General features: G+C 38.6%; 1 protein-coding gene across 4 annotated transcripts in view; it reads left to right on the top strand.

Annotated features, from left to right (window-relative positions):
* SPAG9 (sperm associated antigen 9) overlaps positions 1–19,497 on the top strand; it is a 132,666-nt gene that overhangs the window by 57,004 nt on the left and 56,165 nt on the right. For 2 of the 4 annotated variants that reach the window (XM_078437317.2, XM_078437318.2), the window contains exons 4-5: positions 1,679–1,773; positions 7,336–7,486. In XM_078437317.2, coding sequence (XP_078293443.1) covers positions 1,679–1,773; positions 7,336–7,486 — 246 coding nt within the window. Of the gene's footprint in view, positions 1–1,678; positions 1,774–2,281; positions 2,653–7,335; positions 7,487–19,497 lie in introns of those variants that run through there. The other 2 variants (XM_078437319.2, XM_078437320.2) reach the window with 1 other exon arrangement.

Raw genomic sequence — 19,497 nt, forward strand, 5'->3', positions numbered from 1 at the left:
CCAAGTAAAAATTTCCCCATAAAACGTGCTTTTTAAAAATTTTGTAGATTTGGGGCCTCTGGGTGGCTCAGTTGGGTGAACATCCAACTTTGCTCAGGTCATGATCTTGCCGTTTTTGAGTTTGAGCCCTGTGTTGGGCTCAGTGCTGACAGCTCAGAGCCTGGAGCCTTCTCAGATTCTGTCTCTCTCTCTCTCTCTCTCTCTCTCTCTCTCTCTCTCTCTCTCTCTCTGTCCCTCCCCCATTTTTTCTCTTTCTCTCCAAAATAAACATTAAAAAAAATCTAAACAGAAATTTTATAAATTTGTTCAAAATCTCATTTCTTTCAATAGTTATCCTTTTAATGTGCTACAGTGCATATTTTGTTATAGTTGAGATGAAATCCATGATCATAACAGCTAAAGTTTAGAAGCTTACAAAGCTGTTCCATGCTTTCAAGCATTCAAAGAACATTCAAATTTTAAGAATTCAAGGGATAGTCCTCAGAAAGACAGTAACCTTTTCTTGTTTACTTTTCAAATTTACATTCCTTTAGATTGCTAACATATCTTTTTTTTTTCCTTTAAATTCATTTTTTCTTATAGCACATTAGTATCTAGCAAAGGCCTTTTGAGTTTATGATTAAAATTGCATTTTACATGTTATAATGCCAGATTTAGGATTCTTTTTAAAAATTTTTTCAAAGTGTATTTATTTTTGAGAGAGAGAGAGAGGGAGACTGTGCATGGGCAGAGAGGGAGAGAGAATCTCAAGCAGGCTCCACACTGGCAGTGTGGAGCCCAAAACGGGACCTGATCTCAGGAACTGTGAGATCATGACCTGAGCTGAAATCAAGAGTTGGTTGCTTAACCAATGAGCCACTCAGGCACCCCAGATTTAGGTTTCTTAAAAGTGAAACTATAGATGACCAACAATTAAATAGAAATACTGGATTTCTTGGCAGTTTATATACTTGATACTCTTGAACATATTCAGTTGTCTATCTTATGGCTCCTTATCCAAGATTTAAAATCAAAATGCTGTGATTTTTCATTTACCTTGCTATTATTATAGATGATTACATCAAACAGTGATACCAATAAATTAACAATCAAACAAAAGAGAAAATATTTTAGCATCCTTTCAATGAAGTCTGTAAACACAAGAAATAAACATCCTGGTATTAAGTTAAATTAAATTAAATTACTTAATTAAATTAAATTGAAAGTGATAATACTCTGAGTTCTTTGTAAAATGGGAAAAGATCACCACATAAGGAAGGGTACAGTTTCTTCTCAAGTTTCACATTAATTTCTTTTTTGTTTCCCGGTTTAGTGCATGGATTTCTCAGATGCCCTCTATTATTTTTAATCAGTGATCTCTTATCACTGGCTCCACAATGTCTGTATCCTAACTTGTGGTATTTATGTCAAAATTATATCTTTTGGTAACATCACATATTAAAAAAAGGTTTTTGCTATGCTAAGCAACATGATGGCTACTTCTTTGGATAGCAGCATCCCTAAATGTAAGCATTTGCATATTCCTTTGCCATTAAAATTTTTTTCATACTTAATAATCTTTTACATAGAACTGTGGGTAGTCTGGTAAATAAGTTTCTACAAAAATGTTTCCCTTGTTGTTTTCATTCCAGATATTAGCCTTAAAATTTTGCATATTTTTTTTCTTTCTTCAAAATAGATGATCCATAATTATATGGAACACTTAGAAAGAACAAAACTTCATCAGCTCTCAGGGAGTGATCAACTAGAGTCCACAGCTCATAGTAGAATTAGGTAAGCTTTGTTAAACATTTTGCCTTGAGAAAAATCGAAATAATCTGTTTGTTTCTGTTTCTCTCTGTTCTTTAATCCTGGAACAATAGTTAGGCTGATTCAAAAAGCTCTCTACTATGGTTGGAATGCTATAGGAGAGAATAGCATAGAAAAATAGAAACAGCCCTCACTGTTGAAAAGGTAAATCGTGAGCCATACCATATAAGCAGCATATGCATACCGAGGTATTTTGATTGTTTTGTAATACTTAATGGAGATTATACTAGGTTTAAGTTTTTCTGATTCATGGGAGTGCTGAAAGATTTTCATTTCTCCTGTATAACTGGTTTAAAGTCCTTTTTGTGTACAGAGGCGTGTTTGAAAGGGTTAGACTGGTGTTTGATAGAGGAGTGTGAATAAATTATGTAGATCTCCCAAGCACTGTAGCCAATGAGCTAAGCCAGGACTCTGAGCGGAGAGGAAAATAGTTAATAGGCTGGCTGTCGCTCTAGATTGCTGCATAAATGCTAGGAGCAGCAGCTCTATGGTTGTGCGGTGGGGAGGGGAGAGCAGGATGACGTCATCGCTTCGGGGCTGCTGCAGGATGGAGTGGAAAGCTGCTGCTGATGGCATTGTTTTTGTGGCAGCAGCTGAATGACAGATCCTCACTACAAAGATATCCCTTTGGCCCCCGTGTAGGCCTCCTGGTTTGGGTGTTTCACCATGCCAGCACAGCGCCATGAGTCCTGGATGCATGCTGCTGTTTGTGTTTGGCTTTGTTGGCGGGGCGGTGGTCATTAATTCTGCTATCTTAGTATCTCTCTCTGTTTTGCTGCTTGTGCACTTTTCTATTTCTACCGGTGTGCCAGCTCTGACGCAGAACCTACCAAGGATACTCAGGTACTCTAGTCTCTCTTAGAAGCCCCTGTTTAGTTGGTTTTTCTCAAATTTTTAGCTTCACAGGTCTGCTTTGTAACCATTTCTGTTGCAGATTGAAACAATGGAAAATGGCCTGAAGCTAGGATTTCTGTTCTTATTTATAGTAATTTATAGGCCATCACCTAGGGACGCGGCTTTGTCTTTGGAAACCACCGACTTACGAAAAGGATTTTCATAATTGTACTTATACACAAGTACAAGGTCAGTGTGGTCTTGTTTTAAGCAGTGTTCAGAGAGTAAAGGGAGAGCAAGAGTAAAACACCGGGTCCAAGTTTATACAGCCTCTGCGTTTAGCATATGAGCATTTAGGGGCAAATATCTCTTATGCTTAGACTTGTAGTCAATTAGACACAGGCTCTAGGTATTATTCTGTTCAGTTATCCTTTGACTGAAGAACATGCAGGCGTCAATTTTGCAGTTTTTGGTAATAACTCCCAGGACCGGACAATTTAAATATTTTCTTTCTAAAACAAAATATATTTTAAAGTGAAAGGATTTAAACCTTTTAAGGCCAGGAATGCGGCTTCCCTGCATTATTTACACATCAAAGTTGTGAAAGCTTTACAAAGCCTATTCACTATTGTTTTGTCAGATGGTGCCCTTTCTTTGTAGACTTGGGTGACAAATATCCGTGCCTGCTTGTGGGGGTAGTCATTAATCTCCAGAGCTTTGCTGCTGTTCACTCTCCTTTGCACCCTGTGAGAACCATCTTCTACATTTCAGATATTTAAGGGTTTGGTTGCCTTTTGTTTCCTAATTCATCACACCAAAAGCATCTGATTTGTTCAGATTTCTGCCTTGTGCGCGGTTTTAAATGAAGGCTCATGGTGTGTAGCTTTTATTATTTAAATGTTTCCTTAAAATTCTCAACTTCTAATTGTGGATTTAGATAAATTAAGATGAATTAAACTAGTAAATTCCCTCAATGTGTTCTTTATATTCATAGATCAGTTCATGTTTAATATTAAGGCCCAGAAATTAAAATTTCATCTGTGGTCTAAAATTAGATACTTGGTCATTTATTTTCTTTCCTCATTTTATAAAAATCAGAAGAGATCTAACTACTTTTATATGTTGAGTACATAAAAGATTTGTTTATATGTATATTTAGGCTTTTAGGAAGTTAAAAAGACCTTAACTCAAGAATATATAGAATATTGAAATAAGACTAATTTGAAAGGGCCGTCTTAGGTTTGGGTTCTGTCTGAGAAGGCAGTGCCGCGCAGTGGGCTTTGGAGCTGGGCTGCCTTGCCAATAAATGCTCTGCCACATGTGTGCTGTAGGACCCTTCTTACCCCCTTTGGATAGTTTTAAAAATTGTGAGATTATTGTTTTGTCTTCAGTCAGTTGCAAGATATTTAGTAAGCCAAACAAGTAAATAATTTGCAGTCACTTACACGTACCCCATCTGTAGCAGAACTATTTCCCAGAACTTTAGCTATTTTACTGATAAAATACCTTATGACTAAATTCAAACAGTTTCTTGATGCAAAAATTGCCGATGATCTGCTTGAATAAAGATATTAAAATCTTCAACATTAAAATTAAATTGTCAAGAAAATAGGTAGGTTCCAAGGAAGCTACATGCGCCTTGGAGGGCAACAGGTCTGATTCTGAGTCCCGCTTCTGTGGATCACTAGTGCCTCATGTCTCTGAGCATCACTTTTCCTAATTTGACAACTGGGAAATAATTCCTATTTTCTTATGAGGGTTAAATGAGATAATGTAGCCAGACCATCCTTCTTAGGGCTTGCCACATGATGAGTGTTGAACAATCCTTTAAAAATTTTATTTATGGTTATTTGTTTTAAATGTCTGTATAGCCAAAAAGCTGTTTCAAAACCTAATTGGGAATTTATACACAGCTAACATTTAAATAACCAACTGAGAAGCGGAAATATGGAACAAAGCCAGTTTTTAAAAGAATGTAACAAGGGTTCTGATAGTCAAAGATGGCTTTGTTTCTAGACCGTAATAGCATATGGAAACACCAGGCATTTAAACCTGTCACTTGATATTTTCCCACATTGTATCCCATTCTTTGGTTTCTTCTGTGAGTTTCACTGGAGCATTTAACGTGTAGAGTATTAAACACGCAACAAACATTCAACTTTCAGTGTTTTTTTAAAAGTAGGATTCTGATTGACTTGCATAATTGCATGTCCTTCCTCCACTTAACTCTCATATAACTTCTCAGTAAATAAGGAGAGAAGGCATGGATGTAGTAATATTTTTTCCAGAGTTGGAATCTTATAACCCAGATCGTCAGGTCTTGATCAGGTCTCTGAAGAAAAATGCCCTCCCTATAGAGCAGTTTCTAAATGATTAAGAAAAGCAATATAAACAGGTACAAATTCTACTGGTATTTTGGATTATAGGCTTAGTTAACAGGAGGGGAAAAGCAAAACTTGGATCTATAGCAGGCTCCTTCCTCCAGTTGTTTCTACTTTTACAGTACTTGCTATGTGTGAAAATGAAGTGCTGTCATTCGTATAGGAAGAGAAGTCTAACTAACGCCTGGCCTGTGTTTTGATTTCTGTTAGCAGTGTGATGGATTTGCATGAAGTCTGTATTATCTTCCTGGGTGGGTTAGAGAACTTTCCATTGAACTATCTGATTAAATTCACACCTTTTTGCTTAAGTTATTAAGATATGTTAAAAAATAAGTGAGTGGGGCGCCTGAGTGGCTTAGTCCGTTAAGCGTCCGACTTTGGCTCAGCTCACGATCTCATAGTTCTTGAGTTCGAGCCCTGCATCAGGTTCTGTGGTGACAGCTCAGAGCCTGGAGCTTGCTTTGGATTCTGTGTCTCGCTCTCTCTCTGTCCCTTCCCCACTCGTGCTCTGTCTCTCTCTGTCTCTCTCTCTCAAAAATAAATAAACATTAACCAAAAAAAAAAAAAAAAAAGTAAGTCATCTATCTAAGTAGCACTTAGACCCTCAGATTTTTGGTTCCCAAAATATATTCTTCCCAAATTGAGGGATAAACATCAGGTTAACAACTTTTTATTTTGTCAGGTATGGACATTAAAACAAAATTTGCTTTCTAAACGTTGTCACCATCGTTTGATGAAAAGGGATTTTAAAATCAAGGAAGCAGAAAAGATGTAGAAAAAATCCATCATTCTCAGGAAGGACCAGGTTCTATGATACATGGAAATGTATATGTGTACAATATGGCCTATGTTATCCAATAAGGATATTATAAATAATGTCTCTTTTCACTACAGACTTATAAAAACTTTACTGCTGAGGCAGCAGTAGGGAATAACTGGTCTAAACAGAATAGCTGAGTAGTTAATTTCGTTTTTGTCGTTTGGATGTTCTGGAAGCTCATAGATTGTTTATAAACAAATTTGTTTTAAAATCTAGCCTTTTATTGTCCTCCCTACCTGCATTTGAATTTTCCCAAATCAAATGGGAAGAGTATTCCACATGTAAAGAAATGATCAATAAGTAATAGAGAAAAGTCCTGTTTTACTTTCTGGTGCACACACCTTTGACAAAATGCAGTCTCTCAATCCTTTTCCTTCATCCAGTCTTTAAGAAGGTGTTCTAGCAATTTTACTAATCCTTTGATTGTAGTTTGGAATGGAAGAGCATATATCCTTTGTGTTAAGTGAGGGCACATTTCAAGTGGCTTAAGTTTCTTGGTATAAAAATGAGTTTAGAGAATTACTTAGCAAAACGGAGTATTTTCCCGCTTTTATTTACAGCCTTAGTGTTTCTATTCTAATTTACATTCTTACCAGTAGAGGTATGAGTTCCAGGAGGCCCCAAACTTTTAGTGTCTCCTTTCTTGCCAGTTTCCACTCTTTTGAGTTAATGACCCAGGACGACCTCTTCCTAGGCTGGTTTCCACCCTATAAAAAGTCCTTTGATTTGTAATCTGCTATGCCTCACCAAAGGATGTGTTTCTAGTTGAAATTCTATTCTTATTAAAATTGTAACTCTTGTTCATTGAAATTTCCCACAAAGCACTGGAAACCCTACAGTCTTTTATAGAATTTTTTTGGCCTCCTTGTTTGGAAAAACTGACAATGGTTTTCTCATAAGTACTGTGATTGAAAGGAATGCATATACTGGTTCTGTAGAAAAATACCGCTTTCCTGCTGTTAAGGATTAAAACTCTCTTGAGTTCTTTTTATCAATTAATTGGTAGTCCTGGTTTAGATTATACACAGATTTTCCTCTAGGCAGAAAAGATGTACCCTGAAGAAGCTTGGGTAAGCATCTAGGTATGAGTTTGAGGATTTGGGAAGTCTAGAAGCAAGGCTTGTACTTCCTTCCAAAGGAGGAGGTTGGCAGTTTCCCGATGGCTAATGTAAGCGGGAATGAAAATTTAGTAGCTTTTGTTGCTATGAAACCAGACCACTGACTGCTTCCCGGGGAAGGAACTCATCAGTAACTTAGAAGGTTTCTTAAACTATTAGTTATTACTTTTCTTAATTAATTTCTTGGGGCTAATTTGAACTTCTGAGACTGTCCTTTCTCTTTGGTAAGTCTACTTACTTGTTTAGATAGGCAGACAGTATTTTTTAAGAGTTATTATTCCAAACCAGTGACAGCCCAGGCTTATTACTTATAGTCATGATAATTAAAATAAAAAATGAATGAATGCTTAATTTTTTCTCCCCTCTTCAATAGAAAAGAACGTCCTATATCATTAGGGATTTTCCCATTACCTGCTGGAGACGGATTGCTTACACCAGATACTCAGAAAGGTGGAGAGACCCCTGGATCAGAGCAATGGAAATTTCAGGATTTAAGTCAACCACGTTCTCATGCCAGCCTGAAGGTAAGCTTAATTTTGATGAAATCTTAATTTACATTGTGATGAAGTTTTGGGGTCATGGTTGGGGGGTGAACCAGAGCCGACAGCCAAGAAAAAATTCTTGAAGACGTCTTTGGTGCAAAAAGGTGATTTTATTATAGCATGGGGGCAGGACCTGTGCGCCGGAAGAGCTGCATTGGGGTTGTGGTGGGTAACCCATTACATACCCTCAGGTTGGGAGGGGGTCAGTGATAGAGCAAGTCGCGAAGGAATTTTGGAAGCAAGGTTTCCAGGACCTTGAGGGGCTAGATGTTGCTAAGGAAACACCATGTATTAATGTTTAGTAAAACCTCAGTCATGAGACCCTTCAGATGTATATTGGGGGCCCTAAGCTTGGAGTATGTTTGCCAGCATATATCTTGGGGGAGTTGAGATAAAGGACGTTTCCAAAGGAATTTTTATATGTTAAAATAGACTTACAGGTTCCTGAGAGGGGCGTCTGGATATTGTTAAGCCAAGATTCTCTTTTGCCCCTAGCAAAGTGTTATCATCATCCAGGCTCCTCCTAGAGGGAGATTATTCTGCCCATTTCAAGGACTTGTCAGTGGCCTGTAGGCAGTAAGGGAGTTTAATTTTTCATTTGCCTTAGTTTCCCACATCACCATGGCAAGCACTTAAACCCCTTTCCTTTGTTCTTGGGCAACCAGGAGCATCCGAGGAATATCACACATATTCCACCTGGTGGGGGGAGGGGGGACAGGGGCAGGCTGGGGCAGGCAGGGGCAGGGAACTGTTAGCCTGTACTTTGCCCTTAGCTTGCCCTATGCTCCCTCAACACATTGTATAAACTTTCTAACCCAAATTAGAAGTGCTAGACAGCTGAAACATAGTAAAATGAAAGTTTGTATGCATTTTAGCTTGTAAAACTAATGCCTTTGTTTTAAATTAGCAATGAGTTCTTCCCAAAGAGTTAGTGTTTTACTGTTCCTTTCAGGTTATATAGGAAAACAAAGTCAAGCATTGTTATATCTTGATTAGTATACTAATGACATTAATAACCAAAATTTCTATTTGATTTAGGCTATTTTGATTTTTATTTGATCATATAAATTTTAGATGGGGTGACTAGTGAGTGTAATGTTTTTTAGAAATGAAAATCATTGGTGCTTGAAATCCTTGGTTCACTGTTGGAAGCTTCACAATTTAGTAGGGCTTCACTTTTTTTTTTTTTTTTTAATGTTTATTTATTTTTGAGAGAGAGAAAGAGCATGAACAGGGGAGGAGCAGAGAGATAGGGAGACAGAGAATCAGAAGCAAGCTCCAGGCTCTGAGCTGTTAGCACAGAGCCTGATGCAAGGCTGGAACTCACGGACCACGAGATCATGACCTGAGTCGAAGTCAGACATTTAACTGACTGAGCCACCCAGGCGCGCCTTCACTTTTTTTTCTAAACATGTTTTTTTCCCCTCAAAATCCTTCATAAAGCAATATTCAAAAGTGCATTGTGTTTAGCTAAAAGGCCTTGTGGTTAGTTATTATAGATTATATTCTTGACCAAGAACATATCAAATAAATTATAATTAATAATAAACTCTAAAAGGGGAGATATACTAATAGTTAAAAAATATATGAAGTTATATTTTGTACCTTACAAAGTGATATATTTTATAAAAATATGTATATATTATATATGTACATACATACATATACATATACATATACATTATATATACATATATATTATATATATATGTATATATAATTTTTTTAATGTTTATTTTTGAGAGAGAGAGAGAGCACCCAAGTAAACAGGGGAGGGGCAGAGAGAGAGGGAGACACAGAATTTGAACAGACTCCAGGCTCTGAGCTGTCAGCACAGACCCTGATGTGGGGCTCAGACTCACAAACTTTGAGATCATGGCCTGGGTCGAAGTCAAACCCTTAACTGACTGAGCCACTCTGGCGTCCCTGGGTTATATATTTTTTATGTTTATTTATTTATTTTGAGAGAGAGAGAAAGAGAAGGAGAAACCCAAGCAGTCTGTTCTATCAGTGCAGAGCCCGATGTGGGGCTCAAACTCACAAATCATGACCTCATGAGATCATGACCTGAACTGAAATCAAGAATCGGACATTTAACCAATTGAGCCACCCAGGCGCCCCCTGCGAATATTGATTCTAAAAGAACCTTGTTATATTATAAAATCTACTCTATAATAAAACAGATAGGCTACCTACAATGAATACAAATAAATTTCTTACATCTTATCTCCTGTTCTTTCTCCCCCCCCCCCCCCCAAAGTACTTATCATGGTCTAAGTACTTTAAAGGTAACTCTGATACTTTTAAAATACTAAGCCATTTACTTATTTAGTATATTTCCCTCCACTTAAAATCCATGTGATTTAGTTACTACTGTATCTTTAGCATTTAGAAAAGTGCCTAGCACATAGTGCCCACTCAGAATGTGTTTGTTAAGAGAATTATTTGTTTTAGATGTTAGGAAGACTTTTTTTGGATAATATAAATGGTCTGTCAACTCCAGTAAGTGGAGGTTTTGTGTTTTTTGTATTTTGTGTGGTTTGTTTTTTGGTTTTTGTAGGGGCATTTAGAATCATTCCATTGATCTTTGAAATGTGCTCGAAACAGTAAGCAGTCAATAAATATTTGATAGCTTTTCTCCCACTGAAAAGTATTTTTAACAGTAAGACTGACTTCACCTTTTCCCCTTCTCTCTTCCGTATCGTTCAATTTATTAGAATCTAACCATGCGTATGCTTGGTGGCAGTCCACATCGATGCCTCTAGGAGACTCTCTAATTCTTCACTGCTACTCCACTCTAGCTTTTTTAAAGCATGCCTGTAGGTTTAATAGATCTTCCAGAACACCCCTCCCTCAATACACCTACTTACTGTGTCCCTTTCCCAAAACAAAATTAAGTAGGAGGGATACTTTTAGTACATCAAAAATATATACCATATGGTAACTATATTTTACTTATATTCCAAAAAGGAACCTTAAAGAAATGATGATTGTAATTCTCTTATTTATTTAATCCAGCAACATGCTGTGCCAGAACTTCACTGACAAGTTATAAACTGATTAACAGATTATTAATATGGACTTAAACCTGGGAGGGTTTTTTTTGTATCCTTCCTAGAGATACTAAGGCAAGTATTTCCCATAGAGTTTCTAGAATAAAATCCTATCTCTTTCTACTCTGGACACAGAGCCTCTAAATGATATAAAGGTCTCAACTAATAATTTCCAGGAGTGAAGTGGTACATTACAAAATAACAAAAGTCTAGTTTCTAAAGTTTGTCTAATAATTAGAACATACTTTGTTATTTACCTAGGCCCTTGTCATAAGCCAGACGGCTTTCTCTAACTTTACAAAAGGCTAGGAGTTGGGTTGAGGAGTTTAGAATTTTTTTTAACATTTATTTATTACTGAGAGACAGAGACAGAGCCTGAGCATGGGAGGGGCAGAGAGAGGGGGAGACACAGAATCGGAAGCAGGCTCCAGGCTCTGAGCTGCCAGCACAGAGCCTGACGCGGGGCTCGAACTCACAAACCGTGAGATCATGACCCGAGCTGGAGTCAGACGCTTAACCGACTGAGCCACCTGGGTTTAGGAGTTTTAATGATGGACCACTGGTCTTGGTGTCCATGTATGACAGGAAGTGGGCTAGGCTATCTCTGATTTAAAGTTTTCTACAACTTTCATTTCTCTGAGAACTTTGGGGATGACCTAGCTGGATTTAGGGTATGCTCTGCCATTGTGAACAAGAAATTGAAGGTGAGAATTATAATTAATATTAATTTTACTAAACAGTTTTCTCTGAAGTAACGTTAAAGTAAAAATGTTCTGTGAGAAAACCACATGATGGGTTATAACCAAGGAACATATAGGTTCCTATAGGAAGCTTCGTGGTAGAAGAATGGCAGTACGGGGGGGTTGCCAATGATTCTAACATTACGGACCTTCTTTGTTGCTGTATTGCACAGTTCGTACCGCCAGAGAATTGTAGTCAATAAGGTTGTATCTTCAGAGGCGCTTGCGTTGCTCAGTTGGTTAAGCGGCCCACTTTGGCTCAGGTCATGATCTCACGGTTCATGGGTTTGAGCCCTGCGTTGAGCTCTGTGCTGACAGTGCAGAGCCTGCTTGGGATTCTCTCTCTCTGCCCCTCCCCTGCTTGTGCTCATGTGCATGGTCTCTCAAAGTAAATAAATAAACTTAAAAACAATAAGGTTGTATCTTCAGGTACTAGAAGATCTTTCAGGAATGATGCATCCAGAAAAATGTTTAAGTTGCCCTTAAAAAGTGTTTGTACATGTTATTCCTTCATGTATCGTATTCTTGTAGGAGAGATTAACAAATAAATGAAGTAACAGATTTCAAGTATTGTGATTTACTGTCTTGTGTGTGTGATATACTGTTTTGAGAAAGCAAGGTGTAAGGGGCTAAAAAGTAATTAGTGGGGAAGGGTGTTTACTTGGAGGAGGTGATTTGCATCCTGACGGGAGGGATGTACGGGTGTACAGAACAGTCTAGAGGAATACATGTTTCAGGATGACCAAATAGCATCTGTAAAGGCTCTGAGGCAGGGACAAACTGGCATGTTTGAGGAATGGTTTTCACTTCTCTTCTCTGAGACTTTTTGTTTTAACTTCTGTGTTGACTTAACCCTTTTGTAAGGGTTACCCAGAACATCCATCTTTACAAATATAAGGGGAAATTCTCATTCCCACCCTACCTTGTAGCAGCATTGACACACTCAAATACTTTGAACTTCTTGAAATGCTTTCTTCCCTTTGCTTCCAGGACACCCCCTCCCCTGGTGGCTCCTGGACCTCTAAGTGTTGGAGTTCCCCAGAGCTTAAAGCTCAGCCCTCCTCTCTACATAATCTGGGTAGCTCAAGTCCCATGTCTGTAAATGCCCTCCACACGTCTGTTCACAGATTTGAATCTCCGGCCCTCAAGCCTTTCCTGAACTGCTGCATCCAGTTGCTTTCTTTTATAATTTTCCCACATATATATTTCTGACCTGCTTAGGTTACCCCCAGTAGAAATAGCCTTCTTTGAAGGCCAATCAAAATGCCACAGTTTATGCAAAGCCTCACCTGACACCCTGTTAATGACCCTCAGATCTAGTTTAGAGATCAGTTCAAGGCAGAAGTTTATATTGCATCATTAACAGACATTTCTTCCTGGAAGTGCTTCTAGTGAAATAGGTCAGAAGCAACTTGTGTTGAATCACCTAAGCTGTTCTGCTAAAAATGTATTATAGGGGCACCTGGCTGGCTCAGCTGGTTCAGCGTTGGGCTGTTGGTTTCAGCTCAAGTCATGATCTCACAGTTCAAGGATTCGAGCCCCGAGTCAGACTCTGTGCTGATAGCACAGAGCCTGCTTGAGATTCCCTCTGTCTCCTTCTCTTTCTGACCAACCCCCCCCCCCCCCCCACGCTTGTGCATGCTCTCTTTCTCTTTCAAAATAAATGAACTTAAATAAATAGGTAAGTAAGTAAATAAAGTATTGTTAAAGTGCTAAGTCTGGGAATGGGCAAAAAATGTTACGGTAGGGTTGTTCATCCAACTGAATTATATTCACCAACAAGCTGCAGAGAAAGAAGGCTTGGAGACCAAAAGACCAAGAATAACCCAAGACAGTCCTGAAGAAGAACAATAAAAACACTAACCTGCCCTACTAGATATCAAGACTTACTATAAAGCTGTAATTATTTATATTTTGTAGTATTGCATCATCTGCCCTTCCTGTGTCCTTTCTGCACAATTTAGTGCTAAAGCTGGTAGTTAGGGCAGAGCAGTATGAAGCACCATAGGGTGAAGTGGGGTGGGGGTTGGGCAGTATGTAACCCACACAAGCTTGGGAGTATATCATGAGGGAATAACCTAGTGGAGAGAGGTGCCAGGGCCCTGGCAGCGTGAAGGACATCCATGCAAAGGGGCAGTCTGGCTTTGGGTGTCAGATCTTAAACAGGGTGACAAAGACCTCCCCAAGAAAGACACCCTAGGCATAGGGTGTGAGAGCCTGAGCAGGTGAGGAAGGCAGCATCCACATAGAGTGGGGATGGGGGAAATCTGGACTGGAGACTCAGAAGATGTATGTGGAGAGAAGGACACTGGCTGGAAGTGGCAAGAAAGAGAGACCGCAAAAGATTGTGGCCCTGGAAGTCAAAGGATGAGAGGGCTTTAGAATGGAAGCAGTCGTTAGCAGGCTCAGCTGGTGTGGAGACGTCATGTAGGATGAAGATCGAATTTGTAGGTGTAGGTTTGAGCAGTTTGAGTTGCAGGGCCAGTAACAGGAGTGAATGTTGAAGTCAAGAAAAGAGGAACAAGAAAGTGTCAGGGACTCAAAACAGGTAGTTGTAATGGGAAGAGGGAAAAGGACAATGTGAGTTGCCTGAGCAGTGGAGGGGGTGGGAGGGAAGGTACTCTTAGTATGGGAGGGACCTTGTTGCTTGTGTACTTAGAAGGGTCCAGTAGAAAGAGAAATTGAAAACAAAGTAGTGAAGGAAGATCATTGATTTATCAGAATCCTGGAGGAAGGGCGGAGGCGAAGGGTTCACATATCCTGGCTATAATTAAAATCTACTTTGATGGGACACCCCAGTTTTTCCTAGTCCTTTGCTATTATAAACAATGCTGTAGTGAATAACCTTACACATAATTTTATGCTTGTATTTATGATTCCTGTAAGTGGGATTGCTGGATCAAAACATACATTTAAAATTTTGATAGACATTGCCAAACTGCCTGCCAAGAGCCCTTTGTCCTCTCACTGGTGATGTATTGTACGAGTTCTTTACTGTTGGACACATTTCGAGTTCAGACATCCCTTCCTTACGCACAGCTATGGAAAGAGAGAGAATGAGGTATTTAAAGAATCCTGTACTGTACATAATGTTTTCATGCTGTTTTCTAGCATATACTCCCCACCCCCCCCACCCCCCCCCCACCAAATATCTTTTTCTTCAAAGAGTATCCCAGGTTGGTGATTGTTAGTGGAATATGACGTTTAGAATTGAGAAAAACAATTTCAAATAAAAAGCAATTGGAGGGGGACCTACTTGTCAAAAGTTTAAGAGTTCTTTTAAAACCATATGACTTGAAATACTTTTGGACTGCTGTGAAAAGCTCTTGTTAGCAGGGTTTGGTATGTGAAGCCAGCCAGTGGTCAGTGTGTGGCTGCATTCTTCAGGGGATGTGCTTAGCATACAGAACAGGAAGTGGTAACAGAGCCAGCATTCTTGTGCAGAAGAATCTTCCATCCTCCTCCATTTGTGGTTGACCATTTAGTTCCTATTTCTTCACTTTTTCCAAACTTGAATTTGTATAGTAGTTGAACCTTATCCTGTAATCTTTTGTGATTAAAGATTCCTACTATAAAATGTGTGTAGTTAAAAATATCTAAACAGTTAAAGGGCTCAGTTTTTTTTTTAACTTCTCATTTTGAAATATTTTAGACTTTCAGAAAAATTGCTAAAGCAGTACAGAATTCCTGGTTACCCATCACCCATCATCAAGTGTTAACTAACCATAGTATATACAGTTATTAAAACAGACAGTTGAATGGGTACAATATCATTAGCTAAACTGTAGACTTATATTAGGATTTTGCCAGTTTTTCCACTACTGTCTTCTGGTTCAGGATCCAGTCCAGCATCCCACCTTGCACTGAGTTAAGTGTCCCCAGTCTCTTCCAACATGTGACAGTTCGTCAGTCTTGACCTTGAGGCGTGAAGAGTATTGGTTAATTATATTGTAAAATGTCCCACGGTTTGAGCTTCTCTGGTGATTTTTCGTGATTAGATTGAGGTTATACGTTTTGACAAGAATGCTGCAGAAGCAGTGTGCCTTAGTGGTGACTACTAACTTAGATTGCTTGGTGTAGCTGGTATGTGTTGGCTTTCTCCACCGTCGTTGCTGTTTTTCCCTTTATAGTTCATAAGTGTCTTGGGGGATCTCCTCGGAGACTGTGCAAATATCCCGTTTCTCTTCAAACTTTCAGCTACTTATTTTAGTATCCGTCACTGGATCTTACAGTCATTACTGTAGTGATCCAATGCTTATTTTCTGTTTTCTTCATCCATTCTACATTAACTTTAATTCTTCTGTGAGGGTGAGCCCCTTCCTCCCTTCTGCCTGCCTGCCTTCCTTCCTTCCTTCCTTCCTTCCTTCCTTCCTTCCTTCCTTCCTTGAACTCACGGATATTTATTTTATTCTGTAGGTTATCTAGTGGTATCATTTATTTTGTTGCTCAAATTGTTACAGCTTTAGAATTGGGGAGCTTTTTTCAGGTTGACTTATGTATCTTTCACTTCCTTTCTGGCACCAGCAGATGCCCCCCGCTCTTTTATTTTTCTGTGTCCCCTCACTACAGTTCACTGCTGCTCAGGGATTGAATGTGCTTGTTGATTGAAACGTGATTGCCTGTAGCATTTCTTTGATGCTTATGTTGTGTTTTTCCATTTGTTTACACTATATATTACCTCCTTTTGGATTTTTGTAGTAGCGTTTAGAATAGGGTAAAATAAAATACAATTTTAAGAAAAATGGATTATATGTTGTAATATTTCATGATTTTGCTTGTGACAAAGGATAAGGAATTTCTTCTGTAACTTCATTTATTGTATATAAGCTTTTTTCCTCACATATATCCTCATATGATAAGTTCAGGAACCAGCCACAGCTGATGGTTGGGGTTCGAAGAGAATAAAAGATGGAAAATTTACTGCTTTTAATCTTCAGTACTTTCTCCCTATTTATTAATTAATTAATTTATTTATTCATCCATCCATTCCTTCGTCTTTACTGAGGTACAACTGACAAAATTGTAAGGTATATACGTTCTCCCCCTTTAAAATCTTGCTTGGAGAGGGGCGCCTGGGTGGCTCAGTTGGTTAAGTGACTGACTTCGGCTTAGGTCATCATCTCACGGTTCGTGGGTTCTAGCCCCGCATCGGGCTCTGTGCTGACAGCTCAGAGCCTGGAGCCTGCTTCAGATTCTGTGTCTCCTTCTTTTCTCTGTCCTTTGCCAGCATGTGCTCTATCTCACTCTGTCTCTCAACAATAAATAGATGTAAAAAAATAAATAACTAAAATCTTGCTTGAGAAGGGAAAATGGAATTAGTTCCTTCTTAGTGGGTGTTTGAAGTGAGATTTTTTTTCTTTTTGGCATACTTACTGGGTAGTGTGTTGACCAAGGTGCTAATGTATGTTGAGAATGAAAATTGGTAAAAATATAAATAATACCATTTGAAAATTATGGTTTTTTAAAGCTTGCATCAAAGATGGCTTCTTTTGAAGTAATTGGCACTTAAGTATTTATTATATTCTTATTGATATTTAATGTTTAGACAAGCTTTTAGAATAGGAAAAATAACTAATAATTTCATGTTGAAAACTGAGTACTTTGCTTTTTGTGTTAAAAAGTATTTATTGGGTGCCTGGGTGGCTCAGTTGGTTAAGTGTTCGAACTCGGCTCAGGTCATGATCTCACGGTTTGTGGATTTGAGCCCCACATCAGGCTCTGTGCTGGCAGCTCAGAGCCTGGAGCCTGCTTCAGATTCTGTCTGTCTGTCTGTCTGTCTGTCTCTCTCTCTCTCTCTCAAAAATAAATAAACATTAAAATCTAAAAAAAAAAGTATTTATTTAGTGCCCACTATACCAGATACTAGAAATATTATTAAGGTGCTCTCTGTGTCCAAATATTTTATAAAACAGGATTCATAATTTTTTAATATTAACTCAATTTCCCAATTTTAAATAATATTGAAGAATCTAGACTAAAATTTCTCCAAGCCTAAATTCCCTACTTTTCTGTAGTCATTGTGAATCGTTGGCATATCTGTCCTTAGACCTTTTTCTTTTATATATGCACATAGATAATAAATACTTATAATATCTTTGTAAGATAAATGGCTATATACTCTTAAGTATTTTCCTGTAGTTTGCTGTTTGTTTTTTATTAAAAAATGTGTGTTCACAGTTTTTCCATTTTGATAGAGAGCCACCCAAAGCCCCCCCCCACCCACCCCACCCCCCTGCCAGCTTTTGATAAATTGAACAGTTGAGAAGGGTTAAAGATGATGATGACCCAGAGTCAAAGATCATATAACAAACATTGAAAGGCAGTGTGTTTTTTATAAAGTGAATCATGCCTTGATAATCTATGGCTTTTTGAGAGAATTAACAGAGAGCTAGCAGCCGTATTTTAGGCTTTGAAAAACACTTTGATGAATTTCCAGACCAAGAATACTTAAAGCTTATGGTTGCTTTGTGTTTGAGAGAAACACTTGTCTCATAGAGGGCAAATGTAGAGATAGAAACAAAGAAAATGAACAAATAGTTGTTTTTGTGAAAAAGGATTTCAATCTTGGTCACCCTTCGATTATTAGTGATATCTAACAGTTCCAGATATGGCAGTGGGGTGAGAGGAGGGTGCAGTAAACATTTCCAAGTGTACTGGAATGTTTTGCATGTTAAATATGCAAGATGATTAGAATAGATTTCAGGAGGGTTTCAGAGTTGTGTGAAAAGATGAAAGGATTAAATGGTGTGCCATTTATTGGTAAAGAGTTAGGTAAGACATGATCCAAGTGCTGATTTCTGAGCCATGATTATCTTTTAAACTAGAGGCTTAAGGAGGTGTTTTTAAATCAAATTAAAACAAAGCCCCCAAACCCTCATTTTAACAGAGTAGATTATGGAGCACCTGGGTGGCTCGTTCGGTTAAGCATCCAACTTTGGCTCAGGTCATGCTCTTGTGGTTCATGAGTTCGAGTCCCACATCAGGTTCTCAGCACAGAGCTGGCTGTGGATCCACTGTGGATCCTGTGTCCCCCTCTTTCTTTGTCCCTCCCCTGCTCGCTTGCTCTCTCTCTCTCAAAAATAAGTAAACATTAAAAAAAAAAAAAAGCCCCAAACAACAACAACAACAACAACAACAACAACAACAACAACAGGTTACAGAGATCTTATTATCCTGAGAGGTAGAGCAAGCCAGATATACCCAGTAAATACATGATCTTGTTATCTCTTGTATAATATTTCCTTCTTCCCAGGAGTGTTCCTGAACCTCTGAAGGCTGTAGAACAGGATGTGAGAATGGTGTTTCAGATCACTTTACAGAAAGTAAACAAAAGTGATTAACTATTGGTTATTTACTCATCTGCTGTTCTCAAGACTACTGATGTTTTTCACTGAAATACAGGAGAAAATTATATTTCCTCCCCAGTGGTTGCTAGGGCTTTATTGTAATCTATAAATGATTCCTCCCCTAAAGCCAGCATTTTAATTTTTTTTTTTTTTTTTCAACGTTTTTTATTTTATTTTTGGGACAGAGAGAGACAGAGCATGAACGGGGGAGGGGCAGAGAGAGAGGGAGACACAGAATCGGAAACAGGCTCCAGGCTCCGAGCCATCAGCCCAGAGCCTGACGCGGGGCTCGAACTCACGGACCGCGAGATCGTGACCTAAAGCCAGCATTTTAAAATAAAGGAGAGAAAATATAAGTAAATCCTATGGAAATTCAGCCTATTTCCATCTATCCATTTCCTAGGTAAGAAACATACAGATACCCCTGTACAAATTTGCAGATGCCTTCTGCGGGACAGAATGAACATAACTTGTATGTATCCTGGAGACTGCCCCAGCGTGTCATTTTCCCATGGGCTGCCTCCCTAGTTGAGCAGATTTCTTTAGCTTCAATCAGGGCACCATTCGGCTTTATTGACTAAACAACTGTTGTGAGCCTTCTTCACATCAGTCTTGATATGCTGGGCACTGGGGATAGGATAGGACAACAAATAAGATTCTCTGCTACTCACTACTCACCCAGGTCCATGGAAGCCCTTCATCTCTCAGTGACAGTGAAACAGCGCCCCCTTTGTTCAGAAATATCCTCAGGGCCAGGACATTCATACCTCTCCTTTAGTAATCAGAATTTTCTTAAACCCAAAGTATAATTAACATCTAGAGTTAGTCCATCTAACTGTATCTAGAGTTAAGGT

The sequence above is a fragment of the Panthera onca genome, chromosome E1 (genome assembly GCF_046562875.1).
Source record: "Panthera onca isolate mPanOnc1 chromosome E1, mPanOnc1 haplotype 2, whole genome shotgun sequence".
Lineage (NCBI taxonomy): Eukaryota > Metazoa > Chordata > Mammalia > Carnivora > Felidae > Panthera > Panthera onca.